Genomic DNA, 18,504 nt, shown 5'->3' on the forward strand with positions numbered 1-18,504 from the left:
GTGCCTGTTTGGCCATGTGTAAATGAGCAGGACCTCCTCCAGGCACAAAACCCCTGGGAGGTGCAAGACTTCAGCTCCTGCATGCTGCCTGCTTTTTTGGTGCTGCACATGTGCAAAGCAGGGAAAACTGCCCAGGCACTCAGCAGAGAAAGAGACTGAGGGAGACTGTGGTGTGCCTCAAGAGTGGCACAGGAACAGCAGGTTCAGTTTGTGCTGAATGCACAAACATGTGACTGTCCCAAGGCCACAGTGTAACAGAGGAGTCATTCAATACAAAGCTTTGGCTCACTTTAAATGCAGGACTTGCTGGAAAACACTGTCCCCAAGGTCACTGAAAGATACTGCTGGACTCAACAGCTCAACACCTCCTGTTGAGCTGTTCAGAAGGTAACAACAAGCTCATGGGAAATGTGGCCTGAGGCTTGCTGGGAAGCCAAGCTCCATGCTGAGCTGCTCTGCCCAACACCCTGGACCAGTGCTGACTGCAGCCTGCCTCCACCTGTGTGGACTTGCTTGTAAGGCAGCCCTGGGCTCCCTTTAAACCCAGGCCCCCTATGAAACATTCATCAGTCCCAGACAGCCTGCAGCTGAGCCTGAGCTTAGCTTTGTGTCTTGCACGAAGTAAAAAGCCAAGCGTATTTTCCTTGGCTCCACCACATCTCCTGTTCTTGTAATTGTCTCTGCTATGCAATGCCACTGCTGTTTCTTTACTCCTAGGGATGAGTCAGACAGGCAGTGGCATCTTGTCCTGATGTTTCTGAACCCACTGAAGTTTTCAGTAGTTTTTTGCTGAGGTGGTCCCGGCTCCTCTGGGTTGCACCAGCTTTCCTTTCCCTCTCCTATCTCCGGGCAGCTTGAGCCACGATTTTATGTTGGTACTTGCATGGGGAACCCAATGTAGGAGCTGGAAGCAGGCTGTTTCTGGGTTAGAAATTTTGTGAGTGTAGAAGGCTGGATGGCCAGGGGCTGTGGCTCAGACAAGAACCACCCTGGTTCCCTGCCAGAAGCTCTTCCTTATCCCTGCCATTTAGGTTTCTCCCTGCTCAAGGAGGCAAGTGAGTTATGATCTTGAGGAAGTGGCAGAGGCACAGAGCCAGGGGAGAGCAAGAGCAAGCAGAAAAATGATGGGAGCTCTCAAAAGAGTAGGTCAAAGACAGAAGGACAGAGAAAAGAAGGAGGAACATAGCCTTCTGCTGCAGTTTCTGAAGAGGACAACTTTATTCCCAGCAATTAAAAGGTTAATTCCCTTGACAACACCTCCCCGTCCTTCCCAAAGTCTATCTCAGAAATAATCAAAGTCTTTAATTAATATTGCACTAGTCCAAATAAGTACAATCATCTTCCAGGAGTATTTACATGTCAGGCTATAATTAGCAGCCTCCTTGGCACCAGCCCACATGAGGTGACAGGTCACAGTTTCCATTACATGCTGCATTTTTCCATATCATTGCTCATTCCTGAGTGACTATGAGATGAGTTAACCAAACTCAGCAAAGATGACAGATTGAGTGAGCCATGGTGGCAACCAGAAGAGGAGCAAGTGATTTATCTTTTCACGAACTTGCTGACAATAATCAACACCTTAGTTAAGTGATAACCTCCTTGTTTATTTTTTTTTTAAGTATGCTTTTCAAGTAATCTGAGAAGCAGAATTTCAAGATTTCTTTATTTCCTAGTGAAAGTGAACTATTCCTACCTTGACTGAACTTCCTTCTCCTACTTAGGAAGGAAGTGCTTTGTCTATCCTACTGAATGGTGTCTCTTGTTCCAACAGAGGCAGAGGGTGAAAGAGTGGCTGCACTTAAAAAACCAAATTTGTTCTTGAATGCCTTTTACTCCTAGACCTCGCTATTAGCCACGCAGACATGACAGGACACATAAGGAAGCACAATGAAGCTTCAGACCAGAAATGAACTCCTGTCTGTGGAGAAAAGTTACTGGGTTAGGATCAGAGCCACAGGAGGCTGAGCCCCGGAGCATTGGCTTCCTCCACTGCATTTGCTGAGATTTTCCTATTTTTACTATAACTTTAGTCAAATTCTCACCTTTTCTCTTACAAAAATGTAAGCACCCTTATTTTCTCACTCAGACATGTGTTGCCTACTTGCAAGAGCAACTGGATGGGAAAAGGCCCAGTGAAGTGGGCACCCACACTGAGGAATCCTCCAGTCTCCCTGTGTGCTTTTAATTTCCTTCCTGGAACTTCATCTCTACATTATTTACAAGGGTTTTGCAGAAATGGTGGCTTCTGGTTTGGTACCACGTCAGCTCCTCATTTAGCTGGCTTTCTGCTTGGATGTGAAACTCCAAACGTGGTTTTTGCTTCTCACTGACCCATTCAGAAGTCCCATGCTCCTTTTTGGGTGGGAATGTGGATGCAGTATGTTTGAGGGAGAGGAGGGAAAGGAAGGATGAAGCACTTAGGATGAGTGCAGACTTCAAGCTGATGCCCTGCCTGGCTGCTGTGAGGCAGCAGGAACATTAATGCTGACCCCCACTATGGGCTGTCTTACAGCTGCAGCTGGACAAAGATGTGAACAAGTAAAAGTGCCTCCTTAGGCAAGAGGAAACCAGTGGAAAACTAGAAGGATAAGGAAATATAAATCAGATGTTTTTGCAGTGAAGTTTCCTGCTAAACTTCTTGTCTGGGCCTCCCCCCCATGCCTCATGTGTGGCTGCTGCTCTGCTGGTTCCCTGTGCTGGTAGCAGTGGACTGCCCTTCATGCCTCGGAGCGTGCAGGGCTCAATTATGCACTTACATGTCTTCCTCAAAATTGGCACCATCTGGACCACTACCTGAATGTCATTTTTTTCCTGCACAGCTTCTCACATAATTTGCCAGCTTGTGTTTGTGATTTGGAGGGGGGGGGGGGAATGTGTGAAAGGTGGTGAGATCTGGCACAGGTTTTTTGCATAAGCAGTGGTGCCACTGACACAACTTTTATTTAGGATTTAACTGATCTCTGTACCTCCTTGGAAACCTGTGCCACTTATTCAGAGGAACTCCCTAAATCTGTGTCAACCTCCAACTGGGCTAAGTTTATTCCTCTAAAAGAATAAACAGATTAATCACCCTAAGGACAACCTCAGAAATAATAAGCAGCTTCTTGTTTGAAATACTTCCACAGGGAAGAGAGAGCATAGCAGAACAGGACTTTGAGAGGCCAGACTTTGTTAGGTGGTTCAGGTAGCACAGGCACCCAAACAGCATCTACAGATCATCTCTCACAACCTCCTCCAGGATGCTCAGGTGAAACAAATATTGCTCCATCACCTACAGCACAGTTGAAGCTCTGATTATACAAAAGTGTCCACAATCACAATCTCCATTTTAGGAGTTTGCTATATTCCAGGACACAGACTCCTAAATCAAATTATGATTTCATAAATCTGGCTAATCCAGGCTGTGGGCCTGTTGCTGCAGAGTACATTCTTGTACCAATGCCAATGTACCAATGTGCATTCTTGTAGCAACCTCTGCCACCAGCCAGTTGATGTATGCACAGGAAAGAAGGCCACTCTTCATATTGGCTGTATTCAGCTGGTACATAACACACGGTCCAGCTCTACAGGATCCAGTCATGCCCTCCTTCTGGGGTGAACAATAACAAGTACATTGGTCCACAGGGAGTGAAATTATTTGCACACACCAGTAAAAAACATTTAATTATGAAACTTTTCAAATACTGATGTTTTAGTAATATTAAATATATTACTTCTTATAGGGAAATTTGGAAAGGAAGGTTCAGTGCCTGCTGCCTTCACAGAGGGCTTGAGGAAATGAGTTGGTTGCATTGCAGCCAATAAACCACAAATTTCTAGTCAGAACCTCTTTGAAATCATGTTGCCAGAGAGTGTATGTCAACCAAATAAGGGTTTTAAATGTTTTAGTGTGTGCAGACACAGTCTTGTCACTACATGTGCCATCACTAGGGAGCTAACCTGAGAATCACACCCTCTGCCTTCCTGGCATCAAAGGCTGTGCAGCTGGCATCATTGTGGAAGCCCTGCAAACACACAGGTATTTTCTAGATACCTGTGAGTGCTGATCCTCAAAGACAAGGAGGGCTAGATATTGCCTCACCAATGAAGCTCAAGGAAAACCAGGAACCATGGAGAGTGGCACTACCTCCAGGTGGGGACTTGTCACGTGAAAACTGGGTGACACCTTCACTAGTATGGAGAGGAGGATTTGCCATTTTAGTTCTGCCTAATGCTTAATACATTAAAAAACGGGAGAGGCTCCCCTTCTAGGAAGAAGAAAGCAGGTGCCTTGCTGGGGGGGGTTCATGAAAGAGCCTAAAGAGGTTATGTGCACACTCTGTAGAAATACTTCCATTCATATTCTCACTGCAACATGCAGTTGTGGCAAGTCCTTCCATATGCCCAGGGTAAGGGAAGCTTCCAGAAGACATGCTGCCTCCACTGCTAAGGAAATTACACACCATTCTTTCTTTACCATTAATTTACAGCAGTCTGCTTATATACTTCCAGTTTTGGGGAACTGGTCACTCTGGGTGTACTGCTCCTCTCATTTTTCCAGTCAGCTGTGCCATCAGCTCTATTGTCTGCATCCTCCACATTCACAAGTAAGTTAGCTCCACCATCCAACAGCCATGTAGTCTGGTGGCCTTCTGGTGGAGTCTCTGTGAAAGCTCTCCTAATTTACAACGAGCATATATATTTTAGAGATCAAGACAAAAACATAGCTGTTCCTAACTACAGGGAGGAGAAAGGCATATGCTCCTCTGCAGGGGGAGCTCAGGTTCACAGCTACTACAGGTAAGTGGGGTAGGGCTGTAGGACTGTACTAACAAAAGCATTTGCCATGTCCTTTTGGGAACCAAGCAGGTCTAGGTCAGCCAGAAGAAGCTCTGCCAGGGAAGGGCCATGGGTCTCAGCCTTTTATTTGAAACTTAACTTGATCGCAGTGTCAAGAGCTCAGCTGCTGGTTCAGCACAACAGTAATTAAAACTGTATCTTACATCCCCTTACAACCCTTAATGACTGGTGTAACAAATAGGAGCAGGAATTGATCCGATACCCAAAGTCAGTTTTGGCTGTTCCAGTAAAACAGGAGCAGTACGTGCACATAGCTACGAAATAGCTCTTAGTCAGACACACAAACAGATTAGCACACATGTGGAATTAACTCCAAAGAAACTTAAGGAAAACGTGCTTTTCCTCAAGATGCTGAGAGAACAGGTTCTTTTCCTTCTTAAGTGCCTATCCTAAGTTTGAGTGGAGTGTAGATGGATGGATGGATGGATAGATGGAATAAAACAAGAGAAATTATTGAGATCCCTGATATTTTACTTGTTTTTAACAGATAGGATGGGGGGGTTTTCTGTTCTGTTTTTTTTTTTTTTTTTTTTTTTTTTTTTTTTTTTGGTTTTTTTTTTAATAATGAACCACCTTTTCCATGAGGTCCAGGGGGCCAGCAATTGCTCTTTTCCACCTAAAAATTTAGTGTTGGAGTGGTGCCAGCTCTCAAAGAAATAAAGTGCTAGCCAGCGGCAAGAAAATGCAGTTTGATTTATTCTATACCTTTAAAGTGAGTGGTAGGCCTGTACATTAAACCCAGCAGCCTTTTAATTATGGATTGGCTCTTTCTAGTAGCCTTAAGATACAATTATCTGTCCGAATGAAAAAACAGCTGGGTGGCAAGGCTGAAATACAGGCTTGCTGATTTTGCCCAAACAAGGAGACTCAACAACTTTCATGGAAGTTTTAGCTGCATAAATACTGTAGGCACCTACCCTGCAGCTGGATACAGCCCTGTATATCACCCACGTCTGGAGCACAGAGACTGACACTGACTACAGTTTTTCAGCAAATACACAAACAGTGATTTAGGTTGGACTGTGTTCACATCCCTTTTCTTTCCAGAAATATTCTGAATTAGAACTTGACTTAGAAAGAAGAATGTTTATGGAAGGTAGAATTAAAACAAGTATCAGAGAAAGACTGAGCAAACCCCACTGTAACAGTTGAATCCATATTCTTGGGTGTCAGAGACAATACCAGGGGGCCTGAATGTCCAAGAAAAACTAAACAAAGTTCCTCACACTTCAACTATCCAATGTCGGTAGCAAACCCTGTGAATGAGATGCAGATTAACAATTTCCCCAGGAATAACTGTCTGGCAAGTAAATATTTGGCAATGATATTCAAAGAGTGAATAAGTCTTGGAGATAATGCAGTCTATTTGCAGGTAATTGTTAACATCAGAAGAAACAGAGTTCGTCAAAAATATCTCTGCCCAGGAATGACAAGCTCATAGGCTAATAGAAATTAATTTTCCATCTCTAATATTGGGCACTACTTCTGCGTGGTATCACGGACCCTGACAGTTCTTTGGCATGTGATGTTGAAAACAGCCAGCTGCAATTTGTGTTTGCTTTTAAATTTACAGCTTAGCTGAGGGGATGGAAAATGCTTCCTGTTGGGAGCAAATTCACCCTCCACTGGGCCCACACAGACTCTGCACCATGCTTTGAAGTTCCCCATAAAATCACGGAATTGGTGCATGGCCTCCACCTGACCAAGGAGGTCAGCTGGTATGTGAACTCTCAGGATGTGGCAGAGGCAGGGACAGGTTGTCTTCAGCATGTTTGAGGTTAACACTTTGTGCTCTTGTGCTCTGACTGCATTTTCAAGTCCCCCATCATCACTGTTGTGAGCAGCAATGAGCCTACTATGGATGATGGTATCCTCCTCTGTGACAATCATGAATTGCACCCCTGATGGAAGTGGTATCTTAAGGAAATGATCCTGTATTCCAGGCTGTTATCCAAGCATGCTGGAGAGGCAGGAGGTGATGGCCAAGATTTACAAAAGAAGGAGCTCAGCAGCCTCAAGGGAGCTGAGATGGTGAGAAGGCAGCAGGCCACAAAGATCAAAGGGCTTTCTGAGCCACCAGCTCATCAGCGGGTCCCTGCCTCCAAGGATGGGGACAGAGAAAGTGGGAAGGGGACTGACTCACTGGGACCTTTCTCAACCTCCTCTTCCATGGGGATCTTCCATCAGCTATTTCTGCCCTGCTGAGGTGAAGTCTGCTGTACCAAGTGAAACTCTGCTCCCTCTGCTGTATCTGTTGCTGGCAGAGACCCCACTGCAGTGGGTGCTCCTGTGGTCTTCCAGGAGAATGAGTAAACAGGATAATTTCAAGTGCACCCCCACACAACTGCTTGGCTGGGATGAGTCACCCGGAGCAGGCCGGGAATCTCAGCAATGTCTCTGCCTGGCTGCAGTGCTTGTGCAGCACCAAGGGGAGCACACAGTATCTTCCTGCAAGAACTCCTGCAGGACACACTATAGGAAAAAACACATTTGTCTTATTTTATGGGGAACTTGTGCATACAAAGTCCATGTCAACATTTCCATTGATTTTGGAAATATCTGCCTGTGTTCATGTGTATGTATTGACCAAGCATGATGGTTAATACTTTACATAGCAGTGTCATATGAAGCTTTCTCCTAACATGACTGCAGAATGGTTGTATTACATGCAAACAAAAATTCTCTGTGGATATTACACAAGACCTTTCTGTGGAAAAACGATTCCAGGAGTGATGTAGATGGCTTTAACATGTTTTATTGGAACTGTTTTCAAAAAGACCTTCACTCTGCAGCCAGGTGCACTTGTTTCTGTGAAGACAAATATGCAGGGTTTTGAGAATGTCATGTATGTCAATAATAGGATTCTTTTCAGACACTACAGATTTTACAGTTTTAAAGCCTTTGATGACCTGCCCTTCCTGGACTGGGCACAACTGCTGACTCCTCTTGCAGTGTTTGGCACGACCCCGTTCTGATGGGAGTCAGCTCCCCTTTTCAGCTACTGTGACAGAATTGAAAATGTGCCCAACAGGAAAGCTACAGTGGGTTTGGCATTGACTCTGTCTCCCCTTGGCACTCTTGCTAGGGTGAATTTGCAACTGAAATTCCAAATTTGGCAAGAAAAGGAGGAACCATTTTCCTGGCAGCCCTCCACAGGTACTCAGGAGAGTGGATGGGGGGTGGTAGCCACAGAACAGATGGCAGTGTGGGATGAAGATAGGTAAAGTGGTCAAAGATGTGGAATAAACAGATTTAACAAATATGTTACACCACAACATGTGTGACACATGCATGTAGTTTTCCATGAAGAGCACAATGCCAGGATGATACCTCACTTATGCAAATGAGTGGGTAATTGTGCCGTACAGACAAGCACAGCCCTTCTGTTTTCACATCACTATGTTTTTCCTGAGTGATCTTTTAAAGAAAGACAAAGGCAGCAAAATCGATAGCAGTCTTTGAGAAACTGGCATATGAGAAAAGCCTCAGCCATTACAGTTGGAGGTGGGGATAAGGCTGAAAAGAGACATGACAGTCCACAAATATCCACACTTTTCATGATGAGGAATGGATGTTGATATGAACTGCAATAAGCTCAAGACTGTGCAAAAAATACATTAAGGGAAATACTCTGGGAAAAAAAAATCTATTGTGCTAAACACCTTTGCTATTTGTGGCCTACAGATGGCTCTCCCTGTTTTTAAACTTACTCCGAGATGACATTTTATGTTGTATTTCAGACTTTTTTTTTCCTTGCAGTAAATGTTTAGAGTATAGAAAAATGTGTTCCTGAGGGCATCTGCTAAGGTCCCATCCACTGAGGTTTCAGAGGTGTGCTAGATAAAGCAACCTCGGTGAATATTCAGTAGGGAAAATCCTGCTGATTAAAGGGAGCAGTGGAAGATGAGCTGCCAGGTCTTTTATTATCTATGACTCCAGGACTATTGGTAGTGAAGGGAGTTCTTGCATAAAAGCCTTTCCTGGCTTTATTTATGCCAAGGCTGCTTCCAGGAAGGGGGAATCCATCATGTCAGAGATGAATGCAAACATAGAGCTTTTTCTCTTGCCCTCTCTCTCCATTTGGACTGTCCTTTCATTTAACATAGAGACTGTGGTGTTCTGTGTATACTCTGCAACCTGATTTGCTTAAGACTCCCCAGAAACAAAGAGACAGTGAAGGCAGGATCACCTTAATACAGTAACTTTACTGTTTTCTGGGAACTGCTTGCTGGGTCAAAAGAGAAAGTCAGGGAGGGAAGGCCAAGTCCCACGAGAGTGGGATCCAGTGATGCCCTGACAGTCAGGCAGGGAGCCAAGGGAAGGATGCTGATCCAGGTCCCTCCACCTGCAGCCACACACATCTTCCCTGTGACCCATTAGAGACCTCAAAGCTTTGGCAGATGAGAAGAAAGGTCACCCCCAAACCACTGCTAGAGTGATGCAGAATCTCCACCATATTCATCAGGTCAATAATACCCCAGGTGAGAAGGAGAAAACCCACACTACCAATTTAATTTCCTATTTGATGCAGATAGCTCTAGCACTGCTCTTGACACTGCTTCCACATTTTAGAAGTCTGTGGTTTGCTGTGCTGCTTTTCATAAAGCTCTGACAGTTGTCTAATTAAAGGATGGCAGAAGGCAGCTAAGCTCTGCTCAGCTCTGGCTGTGAGGGCAGTTTTGCACAGGGGAAGGCAGGGTACAGCTGAGAAGTTCAGCATCATGGCAGAGCATCTCCATGTCCAGAAGCAGGTTATCACAGAAGGACAGGCATTTTTGGGTAGGGTGCTACCTATCCAAAATGCATGACAGGCAGAAGCTCAGGAGTTTAGCTACAAGATAGGGCTTGCAAGTGGCCCCCAGTGGATGATCCATCATACTAAGCACAAAAAGACATTTTTTTCCCCATGTGTTTATATGAGAGTATATGTACAGGGCTGGCTGAGGATACCGGCAAGACAAACTTTCTTAAGACTGTGGAAAGCTCTAGTTAGCTTGATTCTTCCAGACCATGCCCCAAATCTGTCTGTGTCCTGGCATGGAGGACCTAACATATGGTATCAGGCATCAGCTGAGGGATGGTTTTGCAGCCTTCCCTGCTACCATATGTATAAACAAATATGCAGCTGCACTGACAGACAAACATAAAGAAAATGGTGTCAGAGATTCCAGCTGTCCCAGAGGTGATAGTTCAGCCAAGCAGTCTTGAACACAGTATGCAGACAAATGCTAGAAACTTGCTTTTGCCAAGGTGCTGCCACTGCCTGAGCTCAGGAAGCACTTTTATTGAAAAAGTGGGGTGAGGGGTGTGTATCTGATGCAAAAGTACTGATGCAAAAGTGCATCAGTAGCCTTGCACATTGCAGCCCTTGAGGAGTGTTTCTTTTAGTGAAGAGACTGATTCTTCTGACAGCTTTCATAGGAAAATATTAGTTTGACAATCCCTTCATTATTTGTACAGACCAGCCTCTCTAAGAGGGCATCAGAGTTAAGGAAAGGCAGCTGAGAACTGCAGATGCTGAAGCAAGGGGATGTGGGGAAGATCCAGGGCAATGGCGATGTGGTGTGCTGGCAGCATGATGGGTGGAGGAGCGCTGTTGCTCTGATGAGCAGTGCTGCAGGATGGCTTGAAGGCAAACACACAAAGCAAATAAGCCTGTCAAGCAAGACAAGGGACTGCACATTGCAACTTTCTGAGTCTGATTCCCAAGATATTAACGATGGACTCTGTGTGCACTAAGCACGGGGTCTAGTTAAGGAAGGTAATGATTTCCATGGCCTGTACTGGTCCCTTGCTGCAAACCCAGCAAATTTTACACATCCTGCAAAGACAAGTGGCACACAAAAAACAGAGATGCTCCAAAGGATGTAAGCCCAGCAGCTCTGAGCTCCCATGGAGGGGTCAACAGGCACGTCTGTGAAGCAGCACAGCCCTCGAGCAGGGTCGCTGGCAGTCACACCTCCAGGCTCTGCAGGTGGGCATGGCCTGGCCTTGCTGGTGAGGAGAGCTTGGGTTGCAAACACTGCTCGGCTCTGGGACCTTCCAAACCATAGAGCCCCAGCTCTTGTTCTCCTGTGAAGCAGTGCACCCAGCTTGCTGATGCGCGGCTTTCCGGCTAATTTGGGAGGAGCACAGCCATGCCTCGGGTGTTGGTGCCAGAGGTTGCGGAATGAGGGTCACTGAGCAGCACGGATGTGTGCTGCAGGGAACCAGGTGCTTTTTGCACCCCCCGGCATGGGACAGAGCTTCCAAGCTCGGCGCGCAGCCTTTGTTTTCGCTGTTCGCTGCGGCTGGACACTGTCTATGCGGCTGGATACGATGAGGCTCCACGGGAAGGGTTAAGGCCCGCGGGCGAGGCAGCCGGGCCCCGCTCCCGCAGCGCCGCAGCTGCGGCCCGGCCCGGCCAGCTGGCTGCGGGCCCTGTCCGCGGGCGGCCCAGGCCCAGCTCCTGAGCGGCTCCGTGCCTGTGCGAGCCCAGATACACTCGACGGCAGCGCCGTCCAGTCCCGGCCCCGCTGCTCTTCCAGTCCGGGGTCACTGCAGGATGGTGCCCGTGTCCCCACACGCAGCACAGACCCACAGAGCCCACCTGACCTGCCCTCTGGAGCGCCCCTCCACCCACCGCCACTGTTCCCGGCCCCCTCCACCCTCCCTGCGTCTTGCTCTCTGCTGGCAACGGGATGTGGCCTTGTGGAGAAGAAGCTCTGGCTGCCTCCAAGTCACACCACAGGGGCAAGAGGCCCTTCAGATTTTTTCCCCTTGTAGAGGAAAACCCCACTGTGCCTCCTTTGGCCCCAAATGACCCTCAGAGAGCAATTTCAGAATCCCAGATGCTTTTAGGAGAAATGATGCATTGTATAAAGCATCATTAAATATTTTTTTTATCTGCTGTGGCTTAATCCACGTGGCATGAGGCTCATGCAGAACCATGGCAAGAACCAGACACCCATAGTTCTGGGCTGTGAAGCTGTGCAGCTTGTGGGAATAACCTGCACATGGATGGACATAAGAAATACTGTTGAGGATCCAAAAGGAAACAACCACTCCTGAAATCCCAGTCCACACTACTCCAGTTCCTAGTCCACCCATAGAAGGTGCTGCTCAGGGCTAGCTGTCACCTACTATTTATGTAAGGATGGCATAGTTTAAGTCCCCAAAGATGAGAGAGAGAAGCTCAGTTTAGCATCTCTGCTGACAGATAGCAATATCCAAGGAACAATTCCATTGCCCTCAAGAGAGCTGTCCTCTGCCAGATGAGATGTTTCAGCATGTCTTCTGGGTCCCCCAGACAGGAATGCACTGGTAAATCCCTAAATTCTGCCCACTAACATCCACCCTCTGTGTGGGGTGAATCCACTATTTCCTATTGCAAATACAGAGGGCAACTACACTGACACTTGTGGCAATAGCCATAAATTCACATTAAAAGGCTTCAAGTAATAGCATTGCTGTGTAAAGACAGCCTTTGAAAAGCTTGTTTCCAAAGCTTAGCAGCAGGATTAGGAGGTTGCTGGCTTTTAGCTGCAAGCTTTGCAGATGTTAGGGGCTGGCAAAGCAAAATCTGTATCACATGAAAAAGTTGATCAGGTCTGACTCTCCCCTGCCATGAGATTACTTTTCTCACTACAAAGCATTTCTCCTCAGCAGTAAGTTCAAAGTACGTGTGGGCATGAAGATAGTGTATTGTTCACCAGCTCACTGTTCTGCTGAGCAGCCACGTCGCTTGCTCTCCGTCTCAGGTAATAAACAGTGCTGAGAAGCTGCAAAATTGCTCACAGCTTAATCGATGTAATCATGATAACCTAGCCTATCTTACCCTACTGTGAGCCCTACTTTAATAATCCTGCTTAATCATTAAACTACAATAAAAGCAAGCCAAGGAGTTTAAGGCAAGAGCCAAGCCAAGGTGTATCAGAGCACTGCTCCAAACTTGAACTGAGCAGTCAGCTAGAGACAGAGGAAGCCACATAAAGGGAAAGCAAAGTCGTTGTGCAAAGGGTCAGAAAGATGTGGCAGAAAATTTGTATCCGTTGGGACTTGTGAAGCTGTGAGCTACTCTTGCTAGTCAAGACTCTGCAGTGGTGCCCTATTTACATCCTTTTCCCAGGAGACCATCTTGTTATCTAGCACACACACTCCACTCAAGTCTTCTTGTTGATGTAGATGCTCTGACTAAACTCTTATGCCTGATGATTATCAAGTATAACAGTGGTTATTTTTCAGAATGCTTTACCTCTCTACTGAAGAGTACAAAGACAGCAAATTCCTTGGACAGACCTATTCTTTGCCCATCATGCTGCATATTGTGTTATGGCGAACAAATTTTTTTCTAAGGCCATTTTATACAGAGGGTGAGGTTAGATTAAAAAAAAAAAAAACAAAACAGAAAAGCAGGAAAGGAGAGACACACTGCTTCTGTCACTCTGCTGGAGACACTGAGAACAGGGTTAGGCCAAGGCCTGCCCATGGATGCATCCAGGCCTTGCACTGATTCCAGGAGGATTATTCTTGTGTGCATGAGTGCATGACAGACAGAAGAGATTTGGTCCTTGTTGCTTTGACTTTTCCAGGATGCTCCATTTATTTGTGCATTTTAGGAAACAGACTGGTACAGTCAGATGTTCTGTACCTGGGTTCCCCTTCTCCCACCCAAAACAGAAATAATTTTAGGCTAAAAGCATCACCCATGCCAGAAGACGAGAGAGCCAAATCCTTTCGAAGGCAAAGAACTTACCAAAACCACCAGGGTTTCACCTGAGTAGGACTAAACAAAGAACTTCACCACAGTCTGTGACAATTTGGCTGAAGAGACAATGAGTCAATTTTGTATTTTCAGACCAAAATAATAGCCTGGATGGGGGAACAGTCTTGCCTCAGCTTCCTTGAAAGTGGGAATGAGAGGATTGGTATTGCTGAGATCATTCCAAAATTTGGGTTATGGTGCAGAAAACTGATTCAAGTTCTGCAGTCTGAAATGGGGTATATTTTGTCTTCATTGTCTACTACCACCTCTTGTAGGATTTGACTGCAGCATGGAAGCATCCTGATATAACTTTACAGTGCATCATGGTGTTGTTACTGTAGTAACTTATTACTAGGACACCTTGTGTTATCTTTATTGCTGCAGTACCTGGTACAAATGTACCACTGTTTGTCCACACACGCTGTTATTACTGCCTTATTCCCCAAACTAATTTACTGCAGCATCCTGTTGTGTCTTATTGCTGCATTATCAAAATGCTACTTTACTGCAGCGGCCTGTGTTACCTTATTGCTACATTTATTCTGGTATTATTATGTCAGCTTACTGCCACTTTTTATGGCTGCCCTGCTACCATTTTATTACAGTACTCTATGGGATGTTAGTGCTGAGTTATACTGAGAGTACATTAATCCATTTGCTTCAGCCTAACGCTGTCTACACTGGCTTGTTGAACCTTTCCTAGTGCTTGTCCTGCTGCTGTTTTGCCACAATAGCCATGAATACTCTGGATACTCTATTATCCAAATAACAGTGCACAGCCATATTTCACAGCCATAGCCTTGTAAGTATGGGAAGTTTTGTAGCTAGCTTGTACAGCATGGACATTGTAAAAGCTTTCCAGGCTGTCTTTCCTTGAATTGATGCCATTTAGAACATAAACAGAGGTGGAAAGCTGATTTCCTAACTCATCTTCAGCATGACGAGGTAGTTGGAAGACAGTGGACACTTACAAAGTAGCAGATTACTGCTTGCAATGCTCAATGGAATACTGTTGGGTATACAAGAGTAGCATCACTTGGAATAAGCAACGTCATTAAAAAGCAATAATTCAAGGATGCAGTTCATGTGGAACTAGTTACATGTTAGTATCACCATATGTGAAGTAAAAGACTTATGAAGAACAGTTCATACATATTCCCAGGAGAAGGCCTTGTCTACTCTCATGTTTGTTTTGGAGAAATTTAGTCAGGAAATGAAGAGCAGAGTTTTCTTCCCTCCAGAGGATATGAAGCTCTGTCCGCTCAGCTAGCCATTGCTGAGCAGATTAGTTTGCACGAGTGTGCATTTAAATAGCAAGCTGTTCAGCATCCAGGCCCCCTGATGCACGCCCATATGCATGCTCTCCGTGTCTGTAAGAATTCCCTCCATGCGCTCAACTGTTCAAACACGGAATATTCCCCACAGGCAAAATACTGTGGCAGCCAACATGACCATCCTGCAGGAATAAAGCTGAAAGACAGAGCAGAGTGCGTTGCTCACAGAGCAGCAGCCCATCCCCAAGTTAAAGTATGGCATTTCTGCTCCCTGCACAGACCATAACCCAAATTCCACCTTTCCCATCACCTGCCAGCATCCTCCAGTCCTGCCCACATATGCCCCCATGCTGCAGGACACCTCCATGGAGTTACCCCATCCTTCCCCCAGGAGACAACCTCTCCAGTGTCAGGAACTCACTGCAAAGCAGAGACCCACGTGTACCACTTTACCATCCTTGCTCCTTGCTACACACCAGTTTCATGTTTCATATGTACATCTTCCTCAGGAATGCTCTGCAGACCAGTTTGAGGGTTCAAAAGACAGACCTCCCATGGGAAATGCCTTGTGGCTGGGCAGCACTGGCAGCAGAGTAGCTCAGAGTGCGAGCAGCTGTTGGCTTACAGAGCTCCAGTGATGCATGGCACTGGCGGGTTTGACAGAGATAAAAACACCATCGACAAGGCTCTGAGAAGAGATGACCTCTGCATTTTCGTAGGGATGACCAAGGGGACACATATGCATATGCATGAATGGACAAGTGAGCTTATTATACAAAGACCTGCTATTTCCCAAGGGGACCTTTTAGCTGGGTGGGCAACAGAGGACAAATGGGTCCTGCAAGGACAGCTACGTGACAGTTTAGAGGGGACAAAATGTCCTCTTCAGAGGCAGGGGACCACATGAATGTCCGGGACATTCATGGTGGTTATGCAGTCCTGGAACTCACTTGTGTGTCATGTATATAGAGGATGAGTTTGGTCTGAAGGCCTCAGACAGCAGGCTGTTTAGGGTATAGGCATGTGTAAAGAACAAACATCATACTCAGTATTCTACTGTACATTCATGCAGGTGTATGGACCTTAGGTATAATTGATATTAGGACTTTTCTGCAGGAAAGAAAAGAGATACCAGAATGAGAGCTGTCATGGGCAAAGAGGAAGGTCCTTTTTCTGACAGAAACTATGCTGGCATGTTTTTTCGCATACATAGGCCTTAGATATTAGAATAATACTTGTGTCAGAAGTGAATGTTGTTGATAGCCAGCTCTCTACTTAACTAGATGGTTTTGCCTAGGTAGGAATGCAGACTTGTAGCTATATAGCAGTTTCTACTACCTGTACAAAAAGCCAGTTTGCCTTGGCATGAGTGAAGAAGACCAAGAAATGTCTAGTTTCATGTATGCTTCAGATCTGAACTGCTTACAAAATATAGGAGGTTTTGTGGTACTATGTCAGCTGAGTCTTGAAATTCTCTTCATATATAGATAATGTACTGTATGTGAATGGAGGCCATTTTCCTATCTGCAGCTAGTATAAGTGGGTTTTATATTAAAGTCACTTCAGTCCTGTCCTCATCCTAACCTCCATACCCCCAACAGTTTGAAACAAGCTACTGGGTCATCTTTTGCTGTTGCATTCATGGGCTGTAGGTCAGATGAGTTTTAGTGGAAGCTCATTTCCTCCAATGGTACCATTTCATTCTCAGAATGATGTTTCTCAGCAGGGTCAGTTGTCTGAGCATGATATCACAGCTGGGTGTGCTACTGTTTAGGGAGGGTCACCTGGCACCCAGCACCCTGCCCATTCACATCCTGCTTCTGCTGGTCCCATCTCCATCAATTCCCTCCTCACCGTAGGCTGAATTTTGACACCTGCCCACATCAGAGTTGCCTTTCCCTGGATACGTGAATGGATTTTGGCCCTCTCTGATTGGAGAGCTGAAGTCCGGTTTGGTTTGCTTGGAGAAAAGCTTGAACATCCATCATTGATTAGGTATGCAATTAAATAAAATAGAATAGCATTAAATAAATAGAAAAGTAAATAAAATATAAACCGACTCACTTTAAAGTACCGTGTGTGTGTGTTTGTGTGTGTGCTCTCGTGTGCGCATTGCACATCTCAAACATGGCTTTTAAAGCATCAGGCGGAGTCTGATCACATTTGCACTACGCGCACGTGCAGAACGATTCCGCTGACGTCAGAGAATTTGCACCAGGATCGGAGTCTGACTCAAGGGGGAAGATCCTCAGGTGATGAAAACCACTCCTGCTCTCCTGACTTCAGCTGAGGATCTGGCCATCATCTCTGGACATGCTACATGCTATTGGAAGGACAATGAGTGATGAACTTAAATAGTGCCTTTAGTTTTTTCATTGCTTTAAAGGAGAAGAAACATAGGAAAGAAAAACAAAGTTAAAGTCAGTGAATCTGCAGGAGAAATGCATTTGGGATTTTGTGAAAAGGAGAAGCAGCTTCCAGCAGATATTTTATTGGATCCAGACGGCCACACACGAAAGGGAGCAAACGAGATTGCAGCGCCATCTTATTACAGTCACGTTTGTGCCAGGAAGAGATGTGGAAAAATACTGATCTCTCTCAGCTCTTCTTTCTCCAAGCTGTGGTTGGGTCTGTTTCCTTAAATAACGAGACAGCAAGCCCTCGCCTTGTCAACCTCCAGTGTATGGTGAAATGTGCTCCTCCAAACCTCAGTTGGAAACAAAGTACCTGCACACAGCTCAGCGTCCTTATGGAGCTGTGCAGACAGAGAAGTGTTGCTGTAAACTGTGAAGAGAGGTGCTCCACTGGCGCGCGGCTGTCTGCTTCCACTTGCTCAGGCTGTCTACCCTGCAGGGACCTGCTCTCCCTGAAATGCCCCGTCCCAGCTGTCTCTCCCACGGGGCACTTGGCTGGAGCTGTCAGGAGGACTGCATCAGGCCCGTGAGGCGCTTGCTTGCCAGAGACTTTCCCTGGAGGGAGGGACAAAGAGACAGAAGAGACCCAGAGGTGTAAGTGATGTCACGGGATGGTTTCTCTGGGAGTGAGGGGCAGGGGCTTTCCCCCAGAGCAGGACATGAGGCTCTCCTGACAAGGGAGGCAGGCGATGTGGGGTGAGCCTGCCCCCAGCATTTCATGTGCCTGCAGTTTTGCCCCAGGCAAGTGGTTTGGCAAGGAGGAGTTGCGCCTAGTGATATCCAGTGGCTATCACTCAAGGCTGTGCCTGGGACTCTATTCTGTGAAGATATTTCCTTCTCCAGTTCCATGGGAACTGGTGAAAGCAAAGCCCTGTCCTACACTCACTGCTACTCATTCTGCCTAGTACTATCCTGCTGGTGCAGAGCTCTACCCCAGCTTGGGGAGGGATGCACAGCCGAGGCTACTGTGAAAACTGGGATGTCCCTCCCACAGTCTGTGAATCAGTATCACCCGCACAGCATCCATCAGCAACAGGAATAGGGAAAAAGTAATTTCAGAAACAGTTTAGCCTGTTCCTGCCCTGCTGTCACTCACCTTTTCACACTCCTTGGTCACTTGCCTCCTGGGTTGGTGCCTGTTCAGTCCTACTTGGCCTCCCTGCTCTCCCTGTGCTCTCCTCCAAGCCACCAATGCAAGAGTGTGGCTGTGGCAGCCTTGCTCATGCCCTGA

The 18,504-nt window shown here is 46.2% G+C and overlaps 1 protein-coding gene across 7 annotated transcripts in view; it reads right to left on the minus strand.

The window, feature by feature from the left end:
- The window catches only part of RGS6 (regulator of G protein signaling 6), a 297,223-nt gene that overhangs the window by 8,670 nt on the left and 270,049 nt on the right, over positions 1-18,504 (minus strand). For 5 of the 7 annotated variants that reach the window (XM_069017520.1, XM_069017514.1, XM_069017515.1 and 2 more), the window contains one exon: positions 13,161-17,828. The exons of 1 other annotated variant lie outside the window; for it this stretch is intronic. In XM_069017520.1, coding sequence (XP_068873621.1) covers positions 17,778-17,828 — 51 coding nt within the window. In that variant the 3' untranslated portion in view covers positions 13,161-17,777. Of the gene's footprint in view, positions 1-13,159; positions 17,829-18,504 lie in introns of those variants that run through there. One more of the 7 variants, XM_069017522.1, reaches the window with a different exon arrangement.

Source organism: Aphelocoma coerulescens, chromosome 5 (genome assembly GCF_041296385.1).
Source record: "Aphelocoma coerulescens isolate FSJ_1873_10779 chromosome 5, UR_Acoe_1.0, whole genome shotgun sequence".
NCBI lineage: Eukaryota > Metazoa > Chordata > Aves > Passeriformes > Corvidae > Aphelocoma > Aphelocoma coerulescens.